This window comes from Galleria mellonella, unplaced genomic scaffold (genome assembly GCF_026898425.1).
Source record: "Galleria mellonella isolate WM207_F2 unplaced genomic scaffold, CSIRO_AGI_GalMel_v1 utg312, whole genome shotgun sequence".
Classification (NCBI taxonomy): Eukaryota; Metazoa; Arthropoda; class Insecta; order Lepidoptera; family Pyralidae; genus Galleria; species Galleria mellonella.
The window spans coordinates 10,659,963-10,687,937 of NW_026442074.1; the positions used below are offsets into that span (position 1 = coordinate 10,659,963).

At 35.3% G+C, this 27,975-nt stretch overlaps 2 protein-coding genes across 2 annotated transcripts in view; one reads left to right on the top strand and one right to left on the bottom strand.

Moving 5' to 3' along the window:
- On the bottom strand, window positions 1-27,963 carry LOC113515081 (ceramide synthase 5-like). The gene is made up of 8 exons (XM_026899220.3): window positions 27,610-27,963; window positions 20,157-20,271; window positions 12,855-13,076; window positions 10,357-10,578; window positions 9,790-9,908; window positions 7,871-8,015; window positions 5,965-6,056; window positions 1-4,549 (listed from the first exon to the last, which is right to left on the bottom strand). The coding sequence occupies exons 1-8, from the start codon at window positions 27,786-27,788 to the stop codon at window positions 4,540-4,542; spliced, it is 1,104 nt and encodes a 367-aa protein (XP_026755021.1). The 5' UTR covers window positions 27,789-27,963; the 3' UTR covers window positions 1-4,539.
- LOC113514974 (uncharacterized) overlaps window positions 1-27,975 on the top strand; it is a 212,564-nt gene that overhangs the window by 50,158 nt on the left and 134,431 nt on the right. The window lies entirely within an intron of this gene.

The following is a 27,975-nucleotide window of genomic DNA, read 5'->3' on the forward strand; positions in this document are numbered from 1 at the left end:
GATATTTTTATATATTTATTTTGAAAAAAAAAACATTTGGTATCATTTTTGATACTTTAAGCATTACGGTAATCAAAATATTTATTTATCAATGAAACAATGCAAACACCGGTATCAAATTTGAAACTTCAGGCATTTATGGGTTAATAGATAGAGAGATTGCCTGAGAGAGCCTGACTACAGTTGCCAAGCCGCCTGCCAAGCATGGCAACTACTGGCAAAAACCCCAAAGGGGAGGCTTATGTTCACCAGTGGACAGTTAAAGGCTAATATAATAAATAATGCCTTTGAACATGAAACATTATAGTTCTGAGTTCATTTAATCGTTTTTATTTTTCACAAACATAAAATACTTTAACTAAGTTTGAATTTTGACATGCGACAGAGACGTTGACAATTTTTTTTTTACGCTACTTAGAATGGCAAACAAGCTGACGGCCCACCTGATGGAAAGTGGAACCGTCGCCTATAGACATGAACAGTGCCATGGACATAACAGAATATACTGTTTCGCCCATGATACACCCCATGCATTGCCATTCCTGAGGACTCATGAGATATAGCTCATACTTGAGAATCCTGAGGTTTTTAACAGTTTTAACATTACCATGTGTCTACTATACAGTACTTGTATACTTGCACGATAGCGAGATTATACAGTTCGCAGCAAACAACCTGCCAATTATAGATAATTAAACTTGCGCAGTGGACGATCTACTACGTAAATTGCTTCTGCGCAAGTCACGTGGTATTAAGATGGCGGTCAAGTTATTTGCTGATATTTATAGTAATAAAAACTTTAAAAGTGTATTCATATGAGTGTATATAGCGTAGAGATTAAATAAGTATTTATTTATTTAGAGATTCTCTGTGGATTCTAAGCACAGTGGTTGTCTATGCCTCAAGGCTTCAACAACATTAATCCAGCCTTAAATTGCTCAAGAATCATAGTTCCCGTACAACTTTATTATTGATATAAATTTCATAGAAAAACTTCATTCCTAATGAAAAATTTTTATTATACAATGAAGAGCATATTCTATAGAGATACCTCTTAAAACCTTTGTGACGCATTCTTTCAATAGAATATTGTATTGTATCATTTACCAATGTATTACTGTTATTTTACACTCGTATGATTACACCTTTAAATGAAAATACACATTTTACACTATTACAATAACTTAGTACGTAAATATACAAACTTATAATAAATAAGCATTAAATATTAATATCAAATGTACAAATACATTTATACAAGAATTCTTGTGATACAACATTAAGTTATACATTTGGGAACACTTGTATATGGTAACAGCGTTTACCCTGCTACTGTAACAGGCTCCGTACACGGTCAAGCAACTTGAACATGCACGCGTATTTTGCAGCGTCTGTGTTGTAAGCAGCAAAATATACGTACTCGACTCAAGTCGGACTGTTTACAGACCTCTTAAGCCGAACTTTTAACGGACGATTCTGTCAAAATTCTTTAAAAGGCCCGTGCAAACGAGTGACAACCCAACACAAAGCCAGAATAGAGTAAAAATACTAGAGATATTTTTAGTTGAGTGGCAATCAATCTATCTATAGATCCGTAGAGACAGTTACCGCAAGCACAAGAAAGAACAAGAAACCTTCAAACCAAGCTTCTGTCTCATTCTATCTTATATTAGTTTCTCATATGTCTAAAAGGCAGAGAACTGCCTCGTCTGCGCAGGCCTTGAAATATCCGAATTATGCTCGTATACACGTAACGGCCATCGTATTAAATTCATTCTTAAGCCAATGACAAAGATTCAGTCTTTTCACAATTCGAATTTCGAACGTTTGACAGAAACGTCAATTGTCATGTTTGGCGGGAAGTGCACTAAGGCACTGATAATCACTGGGCAGTAAATTGATTCTAATGACAAATAATGTTTAATTTTATTAAATTATAATAAAAAAAGAAAAAACAACAGCGTTCATTTATAAAATTCCGCCATTATTATAATAGCGAAATAGAATTACACCTTTATTCATAAAAATGTCAAAGCTCTCATAAATGTATTTTAACTATTGAAGACTTTTGTCTTTTTCTTTCACGCTAATTTCCCTATTTGAAAGAAAGTAACAAAACTTTCTGATAGTTGAAATACATTTGTGGATTTTAATTTTTATGAACAAGAAAGTTAGTATTTAAAATTAAAGTTACATACACTCTTTTGCATAACTAGCTTTCTATTAGGAAAAAAACCGCAAGTAGTACGTTTCTGCAAACAAATTTATACAGCGTACAGTTACGTAATCTCTATAATTTGCCGATTTCTGTCCAATACATTAATTTTTTTTTTTTTTAATCTACGTGCAATCCCTTACTTTAAAATAAAAGAAAAAAAAAAAAAAACAAGTAAAACAGAGCGGCGCAAATTTAAATGGTTTATAATTTATTATAAAATACGATAATATTTGCTCTACTATCTTATCGTGACAAATTATAAAAACGCCCAATTAAATTGAAATATTAAAAACGTAACATCTACATAATAGAAGCCATGTCTATAAATTTTACAGTTCACGGCGGACAACTTGAACAATTGCCATTCTAAGATGGATAAAAAAAAATTAGGACTGAAAAATATATAGCAATATCTATATATTTGTATCACAATATCGATCCAATAACAAATATGTTAAAAGTCTGTTATTAAAAAAAATATATATTGAATAACAGACTTAATATATTCGAAAACAGATATCCGACCGATATAGGCGATACTGAACTGGACAACGACCTTCTTTCGACTATCAATGTCCAGAGAAACCCAATATATAGATATCGTATCGGTACCCATATTACCTATACCTATAAACCATAGACAATCAAGTTTGCGCAGTGGAAATTACCGCGCAAATCATGTAGTAAAACCGCTCAAGTTATAAGCCGCTTTTATAAAACGCCTCTGGAGAAATGGCAAAGGAATTTTATCGATAGACATGTAGTCGACACCGCATGCATGAGATGAAGCGAGAAAGCAACATTTGGTGTCTTACTCTTATTCATGCGAGCGCTAGCGAAACCGTACCTACCGAATTCGCTTGCCACTGCTCCAGAGGGGCTGGATACTACATAAGCGAGACAAATCGATCTACGTGGTCCCCGTAATACTTGTTGTACAATTTATGATAACATAGCGACTATTTTATCAGAAAAGGTACAGTCGGTTATATAAATACATAGACACATTCAATAAGCACATATTCACAATGTTTATGAAATAATCATAGTAGATTATATAGATAGAGCATCGAACCTCAAAAACGCGTCACCTATTTGTCAGCTAATTGTCAAATTAGACGACACGTTTTTTTATCAGTGTTCTATTTACTTCCGTACACGATGTATCGTGACGTATCTATATTTTATTATATAATAAATAAAATGAGTTTTTACTCATTAAAAAGGTGCAGAAGTTGTAAGACAAAATAAATATAGAAGTTATAAAGGAATCACTCATAACTATTTATCACGTACACAATTGTATGAAAAAGTTGACCCACTTTTCTCGAAGCATTTGTATGAAGATACTCTATCTATATAATCTAAAGAAATACTATTATATTACACAGCATCTAACGATAATAACAATTCGAAATATCTAATATACTTACGTTAGAGAACTTTACCAACTTTTTTTTTTAATAAATAAATACAAACTACAACATCTTTTATAATGAAAATTAAAAAAAAAAAAAAAATATAGTAAAAATATGAATTGTTTATTTTCATGAATACTATCACAGTCTTGACTCGAAATGAACATCACTTAACTGTTTCATAGTACCCTTGGCTGTCTGTACGTATGTATATATATATATATATTTATACTATATTAGTTATAAATAAATAAAAAAATTTTACTTGTGGAGATTCCTAGACAAGTGACATACGAATGTAGCAATAGACACGTTTTCGTCACCGCACGCACGAAATAGAACAAGACACCGGGCTTAACTGTCTCGTTTTATCTCATACATGGGACAACGAGAACGTAGCATAGGATAAATTCATTTGTCACACTAGGGAGACAGTCACCACGCGAAAACAATTCCAGAACCGGCTCGAACCGGTTTTTACCGGTTTCCAAGACGAAGTATAGTCCTATTGGTTTCAATAGGTTCTCTTGTGACTAATGTAGCTTTAAAACATAACCTACGCACTTAGATTGGTCTAATTCGAATACACATACCATTACAAAAATCATAATCTGGTATCCATCATGTACTCAACAATGAATTTCCTTTAATATCATTTCATTACCTTTTTTTTATATACAAAGCTTAAATTAATTTTAAATAATATTAAACATGCAGATCCGAAGATTGAAATTTCGTGGAATTCTGTGTGAATTGAGGTATCAAAGTTTCCCAAGGAAGCTAAGTCCGAAACCGGAATTTACCGGTTTTTTACTTCGATATAAGGTATCTAAAAATATAACAATCGGTATATATAGTGAGCGTGACGCTTGATAGTTAACCTTTAACTGCTGAAGTTAGCCCCTATGTGGTCCTGGAACAAAAAACAATAATGAAAACCACATGAGACACAACGTCATCTAGTTTTAAACTAAGCAGAGATACTAAACAACAGGTAGACATACTAAAATACTTTGTACATATAAACATGTTATACATAGAAAACAACCAAACGGACATACTGTTTAATACAAATGCACAAATCTTTTTTTTTTTTTGTTATACCACAAAGTTAGCAAACAAGCATACAGCCCATCTGATGGTAAACGAACACTGTAACCAAATGTTTTTCAATCTTTTTCATGACGCGTCCCCCTTATTATGTAAAAATATCTTACAACCCCCTACTCTCCCAGTTTAGAATGTGTATGAATTTTATTATAGTACAATTATGAAATCCATACAGTTGTATTTATATTCACAATTGGGTATCGATAAAATAAAATAAATAATACATAATAAAGTATCTAAAACAGACATGTGATCGATGTCTGTTATAGATACTTCATTATGTATTCCTGATAGATTGATGTATTTAGGAAACTGTTTTTTTCTGCTTCGCGACCCCCTTATAGAGGCTCAGGGACCCCTCCAAGGAGTCGCGACCCCCAATTTGAGAAACACCTGTAGCTTATTATAAGTTGTGTAAAAAAAAATACTAAGAAAGATGGCGTGAAACCATCGTGCTGTTTGTGAGAAGATGAAAATTTGATTAGGTTTGATCGTGATGTTTATCATTATCAGAGAACTAGTTTTCAAATATTTAGATACACCAAATTTAAAGTTACACTTTTTACGTGATTACAGACAATTTCCAGCAGCAGTATTTCTGAACCGATACGACATCGTAACCTTCAAGAAAAGAGCACCCAGAGCACACTTGCAATGTCTCTGGTGTTGCGAGTGCTTATGGGCGACGGTTGTCGCTTACGTTACATTAGACGAGCAGCATGCTCGGTTGGCCCCTATGTTATAAAAAAAGAAAGACAAGATTTCTAAACTATCTTCAGCACTGGACACTTAACAGCTGATTTTTTTTTATGCAACTTAGAATGGCAAACAAACTGACGGCCCACCTGATGGAAAGTGGTAACCGTCGCCTATAGACATGAGCAATACCATGGACATAACAGAGTATACTGTTTCGCCCGTGATACACCTCATGCGTTGCCATTCCTGAGGACTTAGGTGTTATTCCTCTGTACCCTGTAAATTCACGCCATATCCCACCTTTCACACCGAAAAACAGCCACACAACACAACTTTACGGTTGAAACACGAATGGGACAGAGGTACCCAAGCAATCGACTTATGTACAAAGTCTCCCCCTGGTATAACGATGATAGTAAATATTCTTAAACATTTTTAGTTCTATCTCACAGGATACATTTACTAGTACATACTTCTCACTTCAGAACTTTCCCACCTCTATAACCTCAAAACACTTACTTTTTATTTTTCACATGGTTAGGAGTATTGTGATTGGAGTTGTGTGAGCTGTCGCTGAGATCAGAACTAGAGCTGCGGATGTCGCCTTCCATCTGAAATAACATAACCTTCATTAACATTTCATCTGTGTAAGAATGAACAAGGAATCTTCACTCCATTTAGGGATTGTAATCCCGCATGTCAATGAAAGCAGAATTCCCACATTTGTCCGCTTAACCCTTCTTTGCAGTGGGGAAAGGGATTGTTAGTAATGGAGACTGAGAATCCCATTGCTAGCAATATACCCAACCAGGTCTACCTCCTCGCGGTTCCCCCTGGAAACTATCATGGTTAATTCCTGATTCATCATGATGGGCTAACTGGCTTGTTTTCATTCTTATCTGTCACCCGTCACTGGTGCTCCACCAGCGTATCCCGTTAGCGCAGGCCGCAGCCGTTACCATACGATTTTCACCCATCAAAAAAAAATCCTTCTTTGCATAATGGTGGAAATTTCCATCATAACATTGAATGCCTAAAAATTATATAAAAGAACAAGTTCATTTTAAATTGATCGTGTCTGGATACCTTTTTAATGTCCATTGCAGAAAAAAAAACTCAGCTGTCAAATTTATTTTTTTTAACCATTTTTCCTATAATTTTGAACATGAATTATACCACCTTGATTTATTTTACCAATAAAAAAAATCATGTAAATAAGGGTGAATTTTTTAACAATTCAGCAGCGAGAAGTACGTTAAGTGGCATGGCGTGAATTTACTGGGTACAGAGGAATAACACCTGAGTCCTCTGGAATGGCAACGCATGGGGGGTATCATGGGCGAAACAGTACACTCTGTTATGTCCATGGTACTGCTCATGTCATGTCAGGTGGGGCGTCAGCTTGTTTGCCATTCTAAGTTGTATAAAAAAAAGTAGATAGAAATATGGTTATTTGATTAGAATTAAATTTTCCTCTTTTTGGACGGTGTGGTCACATAGGTGATATTCAGCAAGTGTGATTTCTGCTGCAGAAATCACACTTTCTTCAGAAAAGTTGAAGTCTCCAGGAAATATTGTATAAAATAATTCCTTCTTTTTTTTTTTATACAACTTAGAATGGCAAACAAGCTGACGGCCCACCTGATGGAAAGTGGTAACCGTCGCCTATAGACATGAGCAGTACCATGAACATAACAGAGCACACCGTTTCGCTCATGATACCCCCTGCGTTGCCATTCCTGAGGACTCAGATGTTATTCCTCTGTACCCTGTAAATTCACGCCATATCCCACCCTTCAAACCGAAACACAGCTATGCAAACACAACTGCTTCACGGTTGAAACACAAATGGGAGACATCAGCTTTTTTGAAGACTTGAAATTGAAAACACGGTTGAAAGGTCCACCGAAGGAAGAGAGAGTTATGCTTGCTGAAAATCACCCATATGTCGAGCCATTAAAAACAAGCCGGTCAAGTGGGAGTTGAACTAGTGTAACGAGAGTTCCGTACAATAAGATCAAGTTTGAATTTTTTTTTCGTGAAATAAATACAAATTTACGGTATTCGCATTTTTCCCTTTACTTGTACTATATGATATTACTTCTTGCCAAACTTCATGATACCTAGTATCATGAAGTTTGTCAACGGGAAGTACCCTATAGGTTTTGATTCCCTTTGCGAATCTCAAAATATGCGATATATATGGAACATAAACGGCCATATCTTTTGATTGCGTCGATTTTTCACTTCTTTAAGAGATTGCAGACCTGAATATACAATTTGAATGTTAACTAGATACCTCCACACGTTTCTAAGAAAAGGGTCTTGACAGACGGACAACAAAGTGATACTATAAGGGTTCCATTTTTTCCTTTGAAGGTACGGAATCCTGAAAAAACAATATAAAGGAATAGATCCAGGTTACCTGTCCGGCCTGTATGGTCTTGTAAGCTATCTGCAGTATGAGCCAGGTCCACACCACGTGCAGAACGAGCAGCAGGCACAGCAGCGAGTTGAAGATGTAGTACGCTGGGAACATGGGCAGCAGCATCGGCGCGCGGATCGACGTGCTGCAATGTACAGTGAACGAACAAATGAGTAAATGTTGACACTTATCCGACTAGTAGGTCTGATATGTATTAATATCAGACTCATTATGGGAGCCCTAACTGGACATATGCCAATAAGGCATATACTACACAAGATGGAGACTTTGTACAAAAGTTGATTGCTTGGGTACCTCTGTCCTATTCGTGTTTCAACCGCGAAGCAGCTGTGTTTGCATGGCTATGTTTCGGTTTTAAGGAATTTACGCCATATCCCACATATGGCGTGAATTTACTGGGTACAGAGGAATAACACCTGAGTCCTCAGGAATAGCAACGCATGGGGGGTATCATGAGCGAAACAGCATACTCTATGTCCACGGTACTGCTCATGTCTATAGGCGACGGTTACCACTTTCCGTCAGGTAGACCGTCAGCTTGTTTGCCATTCTAAATTGTATAAAAAAAAAAGATGGGTCTATCTTCAGACACACTGTGCAGACTGTGCGGTGTGAAATTCGAATCCATAGAATACTTGATGTGCAACTGTGATTCATTGGCAAGAATGTGTATGAGTCTACTGGGAATGGCGTACCCAGAGCCAAGGGACTACAGATATCTTAAATCGCAGAATATGGTTAAGGTAACACATAGGATCTATGAAATGATGGTATAAGGCAGGGGGAAACACAAAAGATCCTTATGGGTCGACGTGCAACGGCTTAGCTGACCCCATATGCAAATATAAGATGTATTAATATCAAATGTAATGAAGTATAATAAACAATATGATGTTTTTGTGCATTATATGTAAAAAATAATAATTCACTCTTACGCCACCCGCCCACTTCTATATGTTCTCCTTTAACCAAAGACTGTTTGAAAATGTTTGATATGTCAATTATTTATCAATAACAAATTGTACATTACTAGATTATATATTCGACACAGTTTATGTAGAAAGTATGCAAGCAGGTTGTATCTGAATTTGGTAGGGTTATACGGCCGTTTATATTTTCTATACACTAGCCTGCTGCGAATTGAGAAAAATAATAACTGATTATGTATCTTTCGTCCTCTTTTTACTAATTATATTTGCATAAGAAGAAAGGAGGCAATCATATGATATACAGTTTTTATTTTAACATTCCTTGTTCTTAGGAATCAATACATAAATACATATTGTAAATAAATATAATACGACATCAGATATAAGAATATATTTTATTGTTTTCATCACATGTTATATAGGTATAGTTTATACGAGTTTAATATGAACATTAAATATATATTTATTATTAAACGTTGATCACAAAAAAAAAATTAATTAATAACTAGTCGTATTCATGATCCGTACTCGACCCAAAGGTCCCCATGACACATAATATATTCAAAACAAACTTTGAACGAAACGTTCTCTCAATTCTAGCAGTTTTATTCGTCTCATTTATCTATTGTAAGAGATTTTATGATAAACATGATTTTTACTTTTTACTACATAATACTGACACTGACATATAATTATGTTAATTAAAATTTAGATAAATTGTTTTTGACATTCTTTTATAAATATATAAGAATTGTCAAGACTGTATAAAACTTAATTCAATCAATATTTATGTATTTTAAATGTTGCACGCCTAATTATGGCAACATATGTGTATTTATTATTATTTTAATATCTGTATACTTGCCATGTTTCTTGTAAATAAATATTCATTCATTCATTCATTCTGAATGAAAATAAATTAATATTACATGTTTTTATTAGTGCTATTACTATTGTATATGTACTCACCTCCATATTATGTAGAACGGGTAAATAACGATTCGAGTACTGATCCACACGACGATAAGCGCCAGGAACAGCGTGTCGCAGAGACGCTGGTACTTCGCGTATTTGGACGCCTTCACCAACTGAAAATGTATTAAATGATTTTTTGAGAATTTTGTTATAGAGAAAGAGAGAGAGAAAAAAGAGAGAGCAAGGGAGAGAGAAAGAGAGAGCAAGAGATAGAGAAAGGGAGAGATGAAATCATTTTAACGCTTTTTACCAGAGGGAGACTTTGTACAACAGTCGTTGCTTGGGTACCTTTGTCCTATTCGTGTTTCTACCGTAAAGCAGTTGTGTTTACATGGCTGTGTTTCTGTTTAAAGGGTGGGATATAGCAATGAATTTACAGGGTACAGATTCATAACACCTTAGTCCTCAGGAATGGCAACGCATGGGAGGTATCATGAGCGAAACAGTACACTCTGTTATGTCCATAGCACTGCTCACGTCTATAGGCGACGGTTAGCACTTTCCATCAGGTGGGCGGTCTGCTTATTTACCATTCTAAGTTGCATAAAAAAAAACGCTCACTTCAACAAATATGTCAGCAAAATCATGCAGAAACATCACGAGCGTCCCGATTCTGTGTAGATTGCAGATCCAGCTGAACGACAGCAGCGCGATGGTGGCGATGTGGTGGACGAACATCTGCCAGAAGTCCTTGCGGCGCACATCCCAGAACTGGGATATGGCCAGTGACCAGTAGAACGCTGATGATATGGTATAGTACCACCATACGTCGTTGGTTAGACCCTGAAATAAACAAATATATTTTTTTTTTATTATTATTCATTCATTTCGCCTTTAACTGTCCACTGATGAACATAAGCCTCCCCCTTGCGGAGCTTTGGCTGTAGTTGCTCACATTTAGCAGGCGGATTGATAGTGTTTTTTTTTTAATGGGTGATAATGCAATAGTAACCCCGCCTGTGCTAACGGTATACGCTGGCGGGATACCCGTGATAGGGTATAGATGATAGATGACGATGAAAGCAGGTCAGTTGGCCCATCGTGAAGAATTCCACGAGAGGTAACCACGATGATTTCCAGGGGGAACCACGTGGAGGTCGACCTGATTAGTAACATTGCTAGCATTGGGGCTGTTAGACCCCATCGCTAACAATCCCTTTCCTCCCGGATTGGTAGTGATAGTCATCTATTACGACACCCACGGGACAGGAAGGGGTGGCCTATTCTAAATGCCGGGGGGAAATGGATTGTTAATAATGGGGTCTAATTTCCCCATTACTAATAATACACCCTATAAGGTAGACCTCCACGCGGTTCCCCCTGGAAAATATCGTGGTTAATTCTAGTGGAATTTGTCATGATGGCTTAACTAACCTGCTTCCATTGTCACCTATCATCTCTCACTGATGCCCCGCCAGTGTATACCGTTAGCACAGGCGGGGTTACCATTCCATTATCATCCATTACAAAAAATCTGTCACTGATGCCCCGACAGCATAAACCTACTGACAGCGCAAGCGGGATTACCATTCTATTTCCATCCCATCTCGTTAAAAGAAACACTTTAATCCTCAAGAATAACAATACATCATGATGATTTGACAGCACTGTTGTTATCAGTGAGTCACTGGTACTGTTCATGTCTATAGGCGACTGTTACCACTTACCATCAGGCGCGCCGTCAGCTTGTTTGCTTGTAACACTTTAAAGTAGTAAAGACTTAAATTATAGGATAGAGAGTTCTTAAGAAAAAGAGTACAATGGCAGACTTATCTCTGTTTGTTCCAAGTTATATAAAAACATACGATCGAATTTCCATCCAACAATTTACAATACACAGGAACTTGTTTTGAAGTAAAACATTTTCCTTATATTAAATATTTCCTATTAAGTTTTATAAATAGTATTTGTGTTTACATCGTGTTGGAATTTCCGTTATAATTTTAATAGATATTAGGTGAATCATCTACATCATCATTTTAGCCGTTACCTGTCCACTGCTGAACATAAGCCTTCCCCATAAGGGGGAGTTTTGCCAGTAGGTGTCACGCTTGACAGGCAGGTTGGCAATTTAGGTTTAGGCTTTTAGAGATGTTTTAAGAAGGACGCTGCTGCCTATTTCTCTACCATTAAATAAAAAAAAAATTATTTATTTGCAGAAATACAAAATAAAGATAAGCAATGGTGCTTCATATTGTACTACCTACATTTTGTATTTTTCACCGAACTAGGTTTTTTTTTATACCACTGAGGTGGCAAACAAGCATACGGCACCTGATTGTAAGTTGTTACCGTAGCCTATGAAGTATTTTGTGGAATTCCATATCACTAGTTATTTGATTAAAAAAGGTCTGGTGGTATTAAAGTTGTGATGGTGGCGGTACTGCAGCGCTGGCAAAACGCGACAGCAGTTGGTTAATAGAATTTACAGTATTTTGTAAATTTATTTAAAAAATACTATCGAAAATGTCGTACACTGTGTTTCCTCTTAATATCATCGTCTTCCTACCCTTAACCCAATGATTATTTGAGGGTCGGCGTAATATGGTATTATCCACATTACTAATTGATTTATTTATTTATTTTATTTTATTGGCACATAAAACAGATCACAACCATAAAGAACTTAAATTATGGTTACATTTGTGATTCGGCTAGGTTATAATCCAATCACATTATTGTGCACAGTTTGAGTAATTCATGAAAAGCAAACACACATAAAATAAAATACCTAATATGTTATATAAATATATAAAAGATAAAACTATATAAATATTTGGCTTATAGACATATATATATTTACGACCGTCCACCTGCCTGACGTCAACCCTCTTTGGGAATGCATTTGCTGGTGGTTTAAGGTGGCTGGTGGAATAAGGGACTTATGTGGGAAAGAAAAGGGGGCGACACTGCAGTTGCGGAAAGGACTGGGACACTACAGCGGCTCGGAAGGCCGAGGTCGCATACCCGTACGCCCTTATTCTAGAATCGGACAGATGTCTAGACAAGAACACCCCTGATCATGTTTCCTGTTAAAAAAAAAATCATTAGAGAATTACCTGATGAGGGTATCCAATATAACACTGGTCAATATCCCACAGCCATTCCTTGTCCCACAGCACGTAGGTGCCGAATGCGAAGTTGCACGAATAGAAGGTAGCCTTCCACGCGTTCTCGCAGAACTTGACCAGGGTGGACGGCTTGTCCTGGCTGCGGCGGAGGCGCCACCACCGCTCCACCTGCCGCTCCGACAGATCCAACTTTTTGGCCAAACTTGATACCTGGAAAGACGATTTGTACATTTTACTTCGCAATTAAAAAACAACGGCTGTTCTGGAAACATTTAAAAAAAATACCAAAAAGGAACTATTTGAAAGAAAAGCCGGTCAACTGCGAGTCGGACAACGAGGGTTCCGTATAAGATCTACAATTTTTTTGTTGTTTGCTTGGATACCTCTGTCCCATTCGTGTTTCTACCGTGAAGCAGTTGTGTTTGGCTGTGTTTCGGTGTGAAGGGTGAGATATGGCAGTGAATAACACCCAGTGAGGTACAGAGGAATAACACCCGAGTCCTCAGTAATGGCAACGCATGGGGGGGGGGGGGGGGGTGTTATGAGCGAAAAAGATGTTGTTTATGTCCATGGTACTGCCCATATCTATAAGCGACAGTTACCACTTTCCGTCAGGTGGGACGTCAGCTTGTTTGCCATTCTAAGTTGTATAAAAAAAAACAATTATCTGCAATAGCAATATTTTGCAATACTATAATAAACTATGATAAATAAATAGCAGTACATAAATAATATATCATATATCACTCAACAACATTAAACTGAAGCATATATGGTACGATATGGCGTCATAACGTTATCACTTCACAATATATATTAAATATACTATATTTACAATCTATACCTACCTTTGTACACCCACGTGCAAAGCAATAATATGTAAACATGTCAATACTTTATCAATGATAATATTGATTGACAACACTAAAGATACCTTAACCCTTTCAGTGCCATTGATTTTTACTCATATATACTTAAAAATACCAAAGAAATATTCGTCGTGTTGATGTCATTTACCCTAGTCTCTAAAAAACTGTATCTCCTCCAAAAATTATCCAATTTTAATATTTTTTTTACAGCAAGCTAACCAGCGACCGATTTCACGAGCGCTATGACGCTCCTTTAGTTGCAATGCGCACGAGCGCGATGGCGCTCGTCGGCACTCAAAGGGTTAACAGAAAAAAATGGCATCTCGGTTCAAACTAATCTGCGAAATCATTCGACAAATTCTTTTAAAATATTTTAAATTTGGTAATTTGCTTCCAACTTAATAATATTATCACGATGCGATAACTGATTTGCTTTTTCATCCTCACCTATCATTCCTCACTGGTACCCCACCAGTATATATCCTTAGAGCAAAAGAGGCTACCTTTCCATTATCGTCCATTAAAAAAAAAAGTATTGTGACAAGTACAGAAAAACAGATGCTACTAGTAATAGAATAAAAAAAGTCATTGACCCACCGCGTACGCGCCACTGTACAAAGAAACCTTGTTACCAAAGTTTTGATAACATGAATAAATATTTAAGTACGGCCCTGGCCTAAAAGTAAAAAAAAACCGACCGAGTACGAGTCGGACTCGCACACTGAGGGTTCCGTAATTTTTTTTTTTATACAACTTAGAATGGCAAACAAGCTGACGGCCCACCTAATGGAAAGTGGTAACTGTCGCCTATAGACATGAACAGTACCATGGATATAACAGAGTATACTGTTTCGCCCATGATACTCCCCATGCGTTGCCATTCCTGAGGGCTCAAGTGTTATTCCTCTGTACCTTGTAAATTCACTGCCATTTCGCACCCTTCAAACCGAAACACAGTCATGCAAACACAACTGCTTCACGATAGGGACAGAGGTACCCAAGCAATCGACTTTAATCGGTATAATTGAAAAAATCTAAAAACGGTACTTTTTGTGATACAACTACAAATTGACGGTGTCCGATTTTTTCCTTTACTTGTGCTGCACTACACTGCTTCTCGCCAAATTTCACGATTCTAAATTTTCTTTTTCTTATAACATAGGAGGCAACCGAGCATGCGGCTCACCTGATGGTAAATAACTACCGCCACCCGTGATTAACACCAACACCAGAGTCATATCAGGTGTGCTGCCGGCCTTTTAAAAAGGAATACGCTCGTTTCTTGAAGGTTATGCTGTCATATTGTTTCGAAAATACTGCTGCTGGAAGTTGATTCTGAAGAGTGGTTGTGCGTGGAATAAAGTGCCTTGAAAATCGCACGATAGAGGATCGCTACTCATCCAAATGGTTGGGATAAAACTTTAGCTTGTGGCGGATTGTACGGTAAATCAACAGAAAGTACCCTATACGTGTTGACTCCCTCGCAAATGTCAAAATATACGCTATAAACGGCTATACCTTTTGAGTAGATTTAGAAGTTTGATATCTTCACAACATCAAGGGATTGCAGGCTTAAATAATTGGTATGAATTTCAACTTGACGCCTCCAAGAGATCCAGAGAAAATGGGTCTTAACAGAAGAACAATAAAGAGATTTTTCTTTGGAGGTACAGAACCCTAAGAAATAGCAAAATATATCGACTTATCAGTCACTTGGTAATAATAAGTGACAGACAGATACACAAATAGCTTAGTCGACAAGCTATGAGATATAGACCCCGCAATACTACTGAATAGTTTAGTTTTTTTTTTATACTACAAAAGTGGCAAACTAGCATACAGCCCGTCTGATGGTAAACAGTCATTGTAGCCTATGGACGCCCACAACACCAGAAGTGTCACATGTGCGTTGCCGACTCTTAACAAAGCTTTTTCAAAGGGGGGGGGGGGGGAGAAGGGATTTGCTAATGATGATTAGTTGCTAACAATATACCCCCCTTGCTAACACTATACCCCCCCACAGGTCGACCTCCTCGTGATTCCCCTTGGAAACTATCGTAATTGATTTATTGTTAAATTCGTTATGGTGGGCTAACTGACCTGCTATATCCTCACCTGTCATCCCTCACTGGTGGCCCGCCAGCTTATAACAATAGCCAAGATGGAGTTACTATTTCATTATCACCCATTAAAAAAACTTTTTCAATAACCCAATACTGTAGCCTCTAGGGAGAATTCTGTTATAGAGTACTAGTTTTTACCGCCGAGTTCATCCGCATATCCGAGATATGTTGATTAAACGAGATAAAAAGTAGGCTATGTCCTTCATTCAAAACACTACGTGTTCATAAATGTCATAACTATTTGACTAGTCGTTAAAGCCCCAAGAAGAAACACAAAGAACAATATTTTTTTTTATGCAACTTAGAATGACAAACAAGCTGACGACCCACCTGATGGAAAGTGGTAACTGACACCTATAGACGTAAGCAGTACCATGGACATAACAGAGTATACTGTTTCGCCCATGATACCCCCCATGCGTTGCCATTCCCGAGGACTCAGGTGTTATTCCTCTGTACCCTGTAAATTCACTGCCATATCCCACCTTTCTGTATAATATTTTATCCTTTTAATTATATGACAAAGTTCGTAACGATTGACGGATTTTTATTATTCTTTCACACAAAAACTACCTACTGAACAACACTGTATGAATTTTGTTCCACAAGTAGGTTATATCATCATCAACAAACAACAAAATGCCCAAACACGTCAAAATAATCATGCCGTGTTACGGTAAATTGTATTTTCAAAAAATTTACCTTCATAGAGATTGATAGTTTTTTTTATAAAAAGAAAATTAAAACATGTGAAAAATCACAAAATATATTACGTCAACAGACGGTAGTTTCTTATAAAATTAATACAATAAAAAAAATAACAACCTGACGGAAAGTGGTAGCCGTCGCCTGTTGATATAACGTCGTATACTCGTCGTATATTTACTCGGTCACTAATCCCTCTGTGAGCAATTAGGATAAAAAAATAGGTCACAATATTAATGTCGTGGCGCTTTTTACAGGACGTCGCGCTCTTGGGTCGGGACACACCCAACCCGGACTTTTTTTATATACTAGCGATCCGCTGCGGCCTCGCACGGGTATATAGATTAGAAAGGCTACAAGTAACCGTTTACCATCAGACGGGCTGTATGCTTCTATGCCAACTTTGTAGTATAAAAAAAATTATATTAGCTTTGACAGGTAAATTTTTAGTACTATGGGTTACATTATTATATTTCTCGTAGAGATCTCTAATTTTTTTTTTATAATATATAGCCTATTGGCCGTGTGGTCCCGGCATAGAATAGCCCACTCCTTCCTCTCCCGTGGCTGTCGGGATGGATAGCAGAGTCCCTCTTAAAACATCTCCAAAGCCTAACTGCGGTTGCCAATCCGCCTGCCAAGCGTGTCAATTACTGGCAAAAGCTTACCAAGGAGGAGACTTATGATCAACAATAGACAGTTAAAAGCTAATACGATGATGATAGGGGGGAAAGGGATTGTTAGTAATGGAGACTGAGAATCCCATTGCTAGCAATATACCCAACCAGGTCGACCTCCTCGCGGTTCCCCCTGGAAAGTATCATGGTTAATTCCTGATGAATTCATCATGATGGGCTAACTGGCCTGTTTTCATTCTCATCTATCAGCCTTCACTGGTGCTCCGCCAGCGTATCCCGCTAGCGGAGGCGGGGTTACCATACCATTTTCACCCATCAAAAAAAAAATATGATGATGATGATGATAGGATATAAAACAACCTCATTTTTTTAAAGTCAATTAAAAATAAGCTCGCTCCATCTACATCTTATCATCACTTACCATCAAGTGAGGTAACACCTAGCGTAAACCCATCTCGTAATAAAAACAACAATGTTTGTTTATCGCACTGAACCCATAACTTGAGAGTTTCAAGCCATAACCACCATGTTATTTATAGTTTTTAATGGCGCACTGTAATACAAAATGTAGTACATACGTACTATTGATTGGGTTATTTCAAGAATTATTTATATTAAACAAACGGGCCAAAATAAATTGTGGCAAACATTTTACACGATACACATAACTTCATGGGGTTGCACTTGAACTAATAGGCCATCATATCTGCTGAACAAAGGCCTCCCTCATAAGGGAGGTTTTGCTAATAGTTGCCACAATTGGCAGGCTAAAAAAACTGCTATCAACCCAGCAGTTTTTTTTTAATGCATGATAATGGTATGGTAACCCCGCGTGCGCTAACGGTATACGCTGGCGGGGCACCAGTGAAAGATGATAGGTGAGGATGAAGCAGGTCTAACTGACCTGCCTATAGTAACGAATACAACAAGAATTATTTACGATGGTTTCCAGGGGGAACCACGTGAAGGTCGACCTAATAAGGCATATTGCTAGCAATGGGGCTGTCAAACTCCATTGCTAACAATCCCTTTCCACCGGTTGACAGCAGTTAGGCTCTGCTGATGTTTTAAGAGAGACGCTGCCGCCCATCCCTCGATTATTCTCTTAATCGCCTCTTACAATACACACGGGAAAAGAATGGGTGGTTTATTCCATTTCCATTCTATTCCAGGACCACACAGCATAGTGGACCGTTTAGAAGATTACTCTTTACTTATACTGTGGTTAAACACAGTACAAATATCACTGTGCTTCTCTTATTTATAATTTGAATCGAACAGCCGGCGTAAATACCGGAAGCCCTTCCGTTAGTATTGAACGTGGGTAAACGAGTATAGACTGCTTATTTCAATAAAAAAAAAGGACATAAAGCGAAATAATTGGATTATAATTCATTTATTGATTTACGAAGTAACAATTTCATGATAATATCTGCGAAATATACGAGATGTATTAAAAAAATAACGATTTTTTTTTAATTCGCAAGTCTGTATAATCCGATTGTTAATTCTTTTTTTTTTTATTATCTTAGTACATGAAGTGTAATAAAATTTTCGCCTGTATTCATTGTTTATTTTATCTGTGGCAACTGCTAAGCTCGGCGATTTTCGTTTGTCAAAAGAAATGGATCAAATTCCAAATAACTACAGAAGGGGATTGTTAAAAAAAAAAGAGATTTCTTCAGGATCAGCAACGCACGTGTTTGTCATATAAAAAAATATGATACATTGTCTTGCATCACGATATTGGATATGTGGTTTTGGTATGTGTGGGTATGACATTGGATATATATCTATATATATATACACACACACACATATATATATATATATATATATATATATATATATATATATATATATATATATATATATCCATATATATATATATATATATATATATATCACGGTGTTTGTGAACGAACTCATGTTGTTGTTCCTCCTTATGTTTTTTTATTTATATATTGTGTTTTTATTTGGTAGGTAAAAATAGATCGTAAATTATATTTTATACCGCTAAGTGATTACGGTGTCTCTATACAGAAAAAAATGTTTATATGGCAGAAGAACTTTCGCCGGGTCAGCTAATATATAAATAAATTGAAACACATAGTTATATACGTATAAGTTTATATACCACATACGTGGCAAATAAGCATACAGCCCGTCTGATGGTAAACGATAACTGTAGCCTATGGACGTCTGCAACACTAGAGATGTCACGTGCACGCTGCCAAATTCCATTGTTTCTCTAGTGAAAAACATTAGTATAGAGTTTAGACATATTCAGCCTCAAATGAATATATTGCAAGAATAGAAACCAATGCTGAATGGAAGGTCACAGACCAATATGCAGAATGCAAATGTAGAATTTATAAATGACTATATTTATTTAGCTGATTAGAATTAATAATTACAATTGTTTCTAACTAAATAATGGTAGAACTACTGCCGTGAAGCAGTCGTGTTTGCATGGCTGTGTTTCGGTTTGAAGGGTGGTATATGCCAGTAAAGTTACAGGGTACAGAGGAATAACACCCGAGTCCTCAGGAATGACAAGGTATGGTGGGTATCATGGACGAAACAGTACAGTATAGTACTGCTCATGTCTGTAGGCAACGGTTAACAGTTTCCATCAAGTGGGCCGTCAGATTGTTTGCCACTCTAAGTTGCATAAACAAAAAAAAAAAACAAAATAATAATAATCAGATTTTAAAAACCAATTTTTAACAATTGTTAGAATTGTTGATCAAAGATGTACGATAATAAAAAAAACACCTCACGAAATAAAACAGAAGTCAAATATGGCAACATCTACCTGAATATTAAAAATAAAATGGTCGAAAATCGAATAATTTCGATGTACAACATATATTCTTACATGCAAGTGAAAAAGCACAATTTTAAACTATCAAACATCCAGTTTCATACAAAAAAATAATAATAAATACATACATCTTTCAGCTTGGGTGACGCCTGATACGCTGCCTCTAGTTTGGGATTATTGGGTGCTTTCCTTGGCCTTGTGTCCTTAATGCCAAGTGACTTGCCAAAAGCACTGAAAACATAACTGCAACAAATACATTATATTTTTTTTTTTATTACTTGATAATTTTACAGTTTACCAGCTGTGCCGGCAACTTCATTAAGTTTACATATACCTTGTAGGAGGTTCTAAATTTAGTTATATATTTTTTTTTTCTCTTATTTATTACCTCTTAACTCAATCAGTTGAAAAAATACAAGGATACTTACAAATTGGTCCCTTGGAAATTGTTTTAGTTTTTAAATTTATTTATGTAATTATTTAAAAAAAAACAACAGATAAAAAACAAAAGTATACACATTTAATTATAGACATACAAGAAATAAGAATTATGTCCTAAAATATGTTAGCACAACATGAGTGAGAAGCAGTTTAATTAAATTTAACGATGACAGCTATAAAAAAAAAAAAAACATTCAAAATAACTGGTTTTGCCACAATTGAAATTGAGTTTTATTCGCGGAACACAATCTTAATGTTATTTTGTACATTTTCCAGATTGGAATACTTATGAAATTAAAAGATACGACAATATAAAACCACAATCCATAGGGGGGCGCTATGGATACCCTAGAATATTCTGTGATATTGCTACTCATATCTATAGCTAACGGTCAACACTTTCCATCGGGTAGGCCGTTAACTTGTTTACCATTTTAAACTGCATAAGAAAAAATCTTATTTTTAACGCCATCTATTATCTAGCAAAAACAACTCTCTTAAACTTAATATATTGTGAAACTATCGTCACAATGAGTTCAGACGTTTTTCAACCGATTTCAATAAGAAGTTCACAATACAGTTATTTAATTCGGTATTTTTTAAATTAATCATTTGCAATTAAACATTAACAATTGACTTAATTTCGGTATTTTTTTTTCATGTTCGTTACCTCATAACTATGTCAGTTGTAAAGTGATTTGTAAAATTCTTTTATTATAAAAGACTTACAAATTAGTCCCATATAAATTTTATCAAATTAGTTCATTAGAGTAATTTTTAGACTAAAATAACTGGTTATGTCTTGACGTCGTATTTTTTGTGGGACTCAATATTTAATTACTACCGTTTGTAAGTTAACTTTCAGAAAACGCTAATGGGGGAAAAAACGTTAATGAAAATAATTTTTAAAACCTAAGTTCTGTATCGCATATACTCATACAATACACAAAGTAACAAAAGCAAGTTTTTAGTAAGAAAAAAAAATCTAATAAATAATTAATTTCTATTAAATAACATAAGTAATTAATTTCTTTTAAATAATTAAATTGTAATCAGGTGGCTCAGGAACGTTCTTTATAGCAGTCTATAGGGGAGGCCTATGTTCAACAGTGGCCAGGAAATAACTGAGATGACGACTATGAATTAAATTCTAATAATAAAATAATTCATAAAGATAATCGGAAATATACAACAGAAACACTATTCTATTATCTATCTATACTTATAATAAATCTGTACAGAGGTCAATTCTGTACATGCAATATATTTCCAAAATAACTATCATGCAATAAGTACAATTTTTGTCTGTCTGTCTGTATGTTCGTTATAGAAACAAAAACTATTCGAAGAATTTTAACGAAACTTGGTACAATTGGACAGACGGATAGATGGATGTTAGTTAATTTATCATGCAAAAACCACTGAACGAAAATGAATAAAATTCGACACACTGGATACTTCATGCGAGCAAAGCCACGGGATATATAATTGAGCATAAGACACTTTTTATTTTGTATACTATTGTTTTTTTTTTTCGTTTCTTTTGTTCTTATTTTGTGTGCTACTGTGTGAGTCGCATGCTTCTTTGATTGAATTATTTTTTTTCTTTCTATACATTAGTAGCTAGTAATAAATATATCCAAGGATTATATTTTATAATTCGTCAGATTTAAAAACATATTTGATGAAAGAGACCTTGAAGTATCATAGATCAATGAGAAGTCAAGGAGATACCAAATATAAATACTTGCTAAATATATTTATTATGATATTAACTGAGCGCGCTTCTTTGTACGTGTGGTAGTATAAAATAACTTATACATGTACGTATACATACGCACAACCATTCTTTGGAATCAACTTCCAGCAGCAGTATTTCCGAACCGATACGACAACATAACCTTCAAGAAAAGAGTATATAACTTTTTAAAAGGCCGGCAGCACACCTGCAATGCCGCTGGTGTTGTAGGTGATCATGGGCGGCGGTAGTCACTTACCATCAGGTGAGCCGCATGCTCGTTTGCCCCCTGCGTTGTAAAAAAAAATATCTATCCTCTTAGTGAAGAATCTGGGAATCTAAACTTTTTCTGTAAAGAAATAATTATTTTATATCAGCCCTTAACTGTCCACTGTTGAACATAAGGGAAGTTTTGCCAGTAGTCGCCACGCTTGGCAGGCGGGTTAGCAAATGCACTTAGGCTTTTAGAGGTATTTAAAAAGGAACACTGCTACCCATTCCTCACTCTCGCAAAGAAATATGGGTCGCTTTTTTGAGTTTCCCATACTAATTAGACAGCTGGACAAGCTGTTTCTTTTTTATACCACTAAGGAAGCAAACAAGCATACGGTCCACCTAATGTTAAGCAATCACCGTAGCCTATAAACGTCTGCAATACCAGAGGCATTACGTACGCGTTACCGACCCTGAAGAAACCTCTTTACCCCATTTTTGAAGAACCCCATGCTGTAATTTCTTAGTATAGTCTGTTAGCATAAGGGTTCATATTTTTTCTTTCCATGTCATATTTCTTTGGAAAAAATAACCAAGTAAAAGGTAAAAGAACACTAATACAAATATAAAAAAAAATACAACAGATTTGAAAACCTTCTTTTTTTTTAAATAAGTAAACATGGAATGGTAAGCTCGCCTACACTATCAGGATACGCTGATAAGGCACCAGTGATGATTGGTGAGGATGATAGCAGATCAATTGGTCTACCGTGATGAATTCGACAAGAATTAATACCGATAGTTCCCAGTGGGAACCATGTGGTGGCGACCTGATAGAGTATTACTAGCAAAGGGGCTGTTAGAATCCATTATTAACAATCCCCTTTCACACTTCTGAAGTAGGTTGAAAAAGATGCTTAATTTTGTCTGCATAAAATTCACTTAAATTGAAACCAGCATTTTTCATAATAATAGCATATTAAACAGAAGAATCAAATTTGATAATGATTGATTTAAGTTCTCTTACTATTTTTTATGTGAAACATGGACAATGACGCAGAAGAAAAGAAAGATGCTTGAGGCATTCGAAATGTGGACATGGAGGAGAATGGGAAGGATAAGCTGGACAGAAAAACTAACGAATGAGGAAGTCCTAAAAAGAGTAAACGAGAAGAGAACATTGATTGAAATAATAAAGTATAGAAGAGGCAAAATGCTGGGCCACCTTATACGACATGACGATTTTTTTAAGAGCATAGTAGAAGGAAAGGTACAGGGCAAAAGAGGAAGAGGATTTTTTTTTTTTAATGGATGATAATGGAATGGCAACCCCACCCGCGCTATCAGTATACACCGGCGGGGCACCAGTGAAGGATGATAGATGAGGATGAAGCAGGTCAGTTAGCCCATCGTGACAAATTCAACAAGAATTGTTCACAATGGTTTCCAGGGGGAACCACGTGGAGGTCGACCTGATAGGGCATATTGCTAGCAATGGGGCTGTCAAACTCCATTACTAACAATCCCTTTCCCCCCAGAGGAAGAGGAAGACCGAGGAATAACTACATGGGATAGATAAAAGAAACACTAGGTGTCATATCGTATAGGGAGATAAAGGATATGGCCTGGGATAGAGCTGGCTGGAGGAAGATGCATGAATTAGTTGCACGGACAAGAGGAAACTCTTAAATGAAAAGAAGAAGACTATTTTTTATAAAAAAATACTTGTACACACTTTTGTCACCTTACTATTTTATATAAGTAAGTATACAGATAAGTCTTATCACTATGTTAAAAAAACAATGTGTGCTTATTTTAGAAAATGTATGTTAGTATGTTTTTTAGTAACACAGATAACAGCATACAATACCTACTAAGTAGTAGCACCATCTCTTATCATATTAACTATACAGGTGTCATGACTGTTACATTTACTATCATATGCTTATCAAAGGTCAATATGTTGGCTTTAATTGAATTCATATAATTTATATGTTTATTATTTATTTATTGAACTTCCATAGAACACACTCACACACGCACATGTGTGTGTGTGTGTGAGTATGTGTTTAACATTCACACACGCACACATACACACATTTATACTTTTACTAACTTTTGCCATCTACTTTGTATGTGTGGATTTCAGAAGTAGAAAACTAAGAAGATTTATAACTTCTAGATGATAAAAAAATAAAACATACATGAGATTTTAAATAAACCCTTTAAGAACACAAGTGGGAAAATCGTATCAAATTTGGTGAAGTAGTTTTAGTGTCATGATGTGACCAAATATACAGACAAGACAAAATTTCTAAAAATTATTGTTTTGGCATCCATTAGTTTTATCAAGACCACCAATCACCATATCAATTTTTCTTAAATAACTTCCATGTACAGATATTGTCTAGTTTTAATTTTATTATATTAGTAATATATTGAACTTTAACACACCATAGACACACTTTTATATACAACTTAACTTTTCTCATGACTCCGTTTGCATAAGACATAATAAACCTATGCCCTTTTCCATTTTAAAAATTTAATAGATACTTCATTATAAGTAGTGGTTTTATACATTTGCCACCTCACACATATCTCACAATTATATCAATTATAACTATTTTAATACATATAAATATATTTGAAACCAAATTGCTACCCCTAAAGTTCGTCATCCTAGGCTCCAGCCTGCTAGTAAATATACCTATTCATTATGACAAATGGGTGAGTCATTAAGACACATTATTATATGGGCATTTCTCTGTAAATTCATATAGTTTACATCTTCTATTAAATAATTTTTTTTATACAACTTAGAATGGCAAACAAGCTGACGGCCCACCTGATGGAAAGTGGTAACCGTCGCCTATAGACATGAGCAGTACCAGTACCAGTATCTGTTTATTAGTCTCAATAAAATTAAAAAAAGGCTTAACCTATTTGAAAAAGGTTTTTTTTTGTCTTCTTAACTATAATAAATAAGAAGTTGGAAAAGCCCTAAAATTCAGGTGATAATCAAAAAATTAAAGATAGGTAATTTTGTATGGATACTGCTACTTCAAATAACTTTTAATAGATAGTGTTGTAGGTGACAGGAAGTTGATCAAAACATTTAGTTCATAATTTTAGTTTATATTCTTACTGCATTGCTAAATTTAGTATCATTACTTTTTTTTTTTAATATTATTTTAAGGGCTTTTACCTTTTTCAGGTATATCAGTCCTATTGTACCCTGAATTGATTTCTCAAACAAAACTTTATCTACTTTCCCTAGACGCAGAAAGAGAAGAATTAATGGGCATTAGTATCATTACTTGTCTCCATTCAAAGACTGCCTGGAAGAGATAGCTTTTAGCGATAAGGCCACCCATTGTTTTCTGTGATCATTTCTTGTAACTGTTTGTGTTTATAATAAGTTTACTATTGTAATTTTTTTAGAGGAACCAATAAAATTATTGAAACATTTATTATTTAAGTATTATTTAAACATTTGTCACTCATCAAGAGTTTTGAATTTTTTCTATGCAACATATTCTTCTGTAATGAAAAGTGACCAATTATTGTTGACCAAAATAAGCACTATACTAGTCAGGTATTTTAGAATAGATATTATTGCAATTTTTCCTTATTGCACTAGTGCATTATGTTTTGATCACTTAATAGTAGCTTACGATGGGGCTATTGTTATTTATGGGAATTAGCAACCTCATTGCTAGTAATACACCCTATCAAGTTGACTTTCGAGCAGTCTCCCTGGAAATTTTTCACTTTGATTCAATACATGATTATTTCATAGTGTATTTGTCAGGATGTGCCAACTATTCTATTTTCATCCTCAACTATCATCTCTCACAGGTACCAGTGTAAGGCAATAAGGAGATTTACATTATAACTCATTAAAGACAGTAAAGTTTTTTTTTTAATGGATAAAAATGTAATAGTAACCCTGTCTGTACTATTAGTATATGCTTAAAGGATACCAGTGACACATGATAGGTGAGGATGAAAGCAGGTCAGTTAGGCCATTATCATGAATTCCACAACAATTAAGCACAATGATTTCCAGGGATATCAACCTGATAGGATATATTGCTAACAATGGTGCTATTAGACTCCAATACTAGCATCCCCCACTCCACCCTCAGGGAAGAAAAGAATGTGTGATGGTGAATTAGACACAATTAGTAATTAAATTAGTGGTTGTTGCTGATATTGGTCAATTCTGGACCACATATTGAGATAAAGGTGAAGCAAATAGTATGTATATCTATGGTTTAGCTATTTCTATTACAAAAGGTAATTCAATATTGTAGACGAGGTAATTGAGGTATAGGACATATATTACAAGGTTATACTTAGGCCATATGTACATTATGTAGTAGTTTATTTAAAAACTTAACAGTTCTATTGTGTTCTTAGATTACATAAACAAATGGGTTTGAGTTTAATAGCCACTTAGTAGAAAAGAATTTAATAATGTTATGTATGTTGAGATTATATTGCTTTACTTAATTACAAATATTTAGATAAGATTTTTACATCATATTACAGAAAGGATTGTCTTGTGACTTTATAAACAAACTAGTCCCAGCTTGACACAGATAAATAAGTTTTTTTTTTTTTTAAATAATATATAGCCCATGTTAATTGCTGATAATGTAGCTTTCCATAGGTGATTAAAAAAAAAACACCTTTTCTTGAATTTTACATTAAAAAAATATTACTTATATATAACCATAACTACATATTTTGTATAACATTTAATAGATCAAAAAAATTTAAATTAATATGTACTTATATATTATTATTTTTTTCTGTATATTATACACATTATTTGGGATAGAAAAGAACTATTTGTGCAAATTGTGCAAACATAGTCACAGGTATAAGCTAATTATTCATAATTATTAATTGGGAAAAAGGATCAGTAGATAGCCTTAGGGGCGGTTGAAAAGTTTAACAATCATATGTTAAATAATTTACTCAAAATTGTATTATTAATCGCGTCTATTAACTGTCTGTAAAGTAATGAATATAGATAGCTAACACAATAATTTCTATTAGAAACTAACAAGATTATTGAATAAGACATGACCGGCAAGTGACTCACACAGTTGATTGATAGGTTATATTGTTAAGTATGACTCGTTAGCATAATATTGAATAAAAAATGTAATACTTACTTTTCGAGCACATATCGTACAACTATAAACACGAACGCTAACGGTATAGGGTAGAAAACGTGATTGGAATCGTTGTAAACCACTGCCTTATCGGGACCAGGGGCTAAACTTTCCCACGTAGTATTAGGAGGCAACCACACGTCCTCATTCCAAAACGCGTCGAGCACATCTCGCAACATATTGAACACTAAAAATCCTGTTTTCGTAACACGAACACTTTTTTGCTTAGAAAATACAATTTCACAAATTCAGACGCGATCACCGTGTGACAGGAGGCGTGAAAAGAACACTCAAAACCTCTCGGTAAAGTATTATATTCCCTGCCTCCGAATATAAATGAATGAACGAAAACAACTAATGAAATTA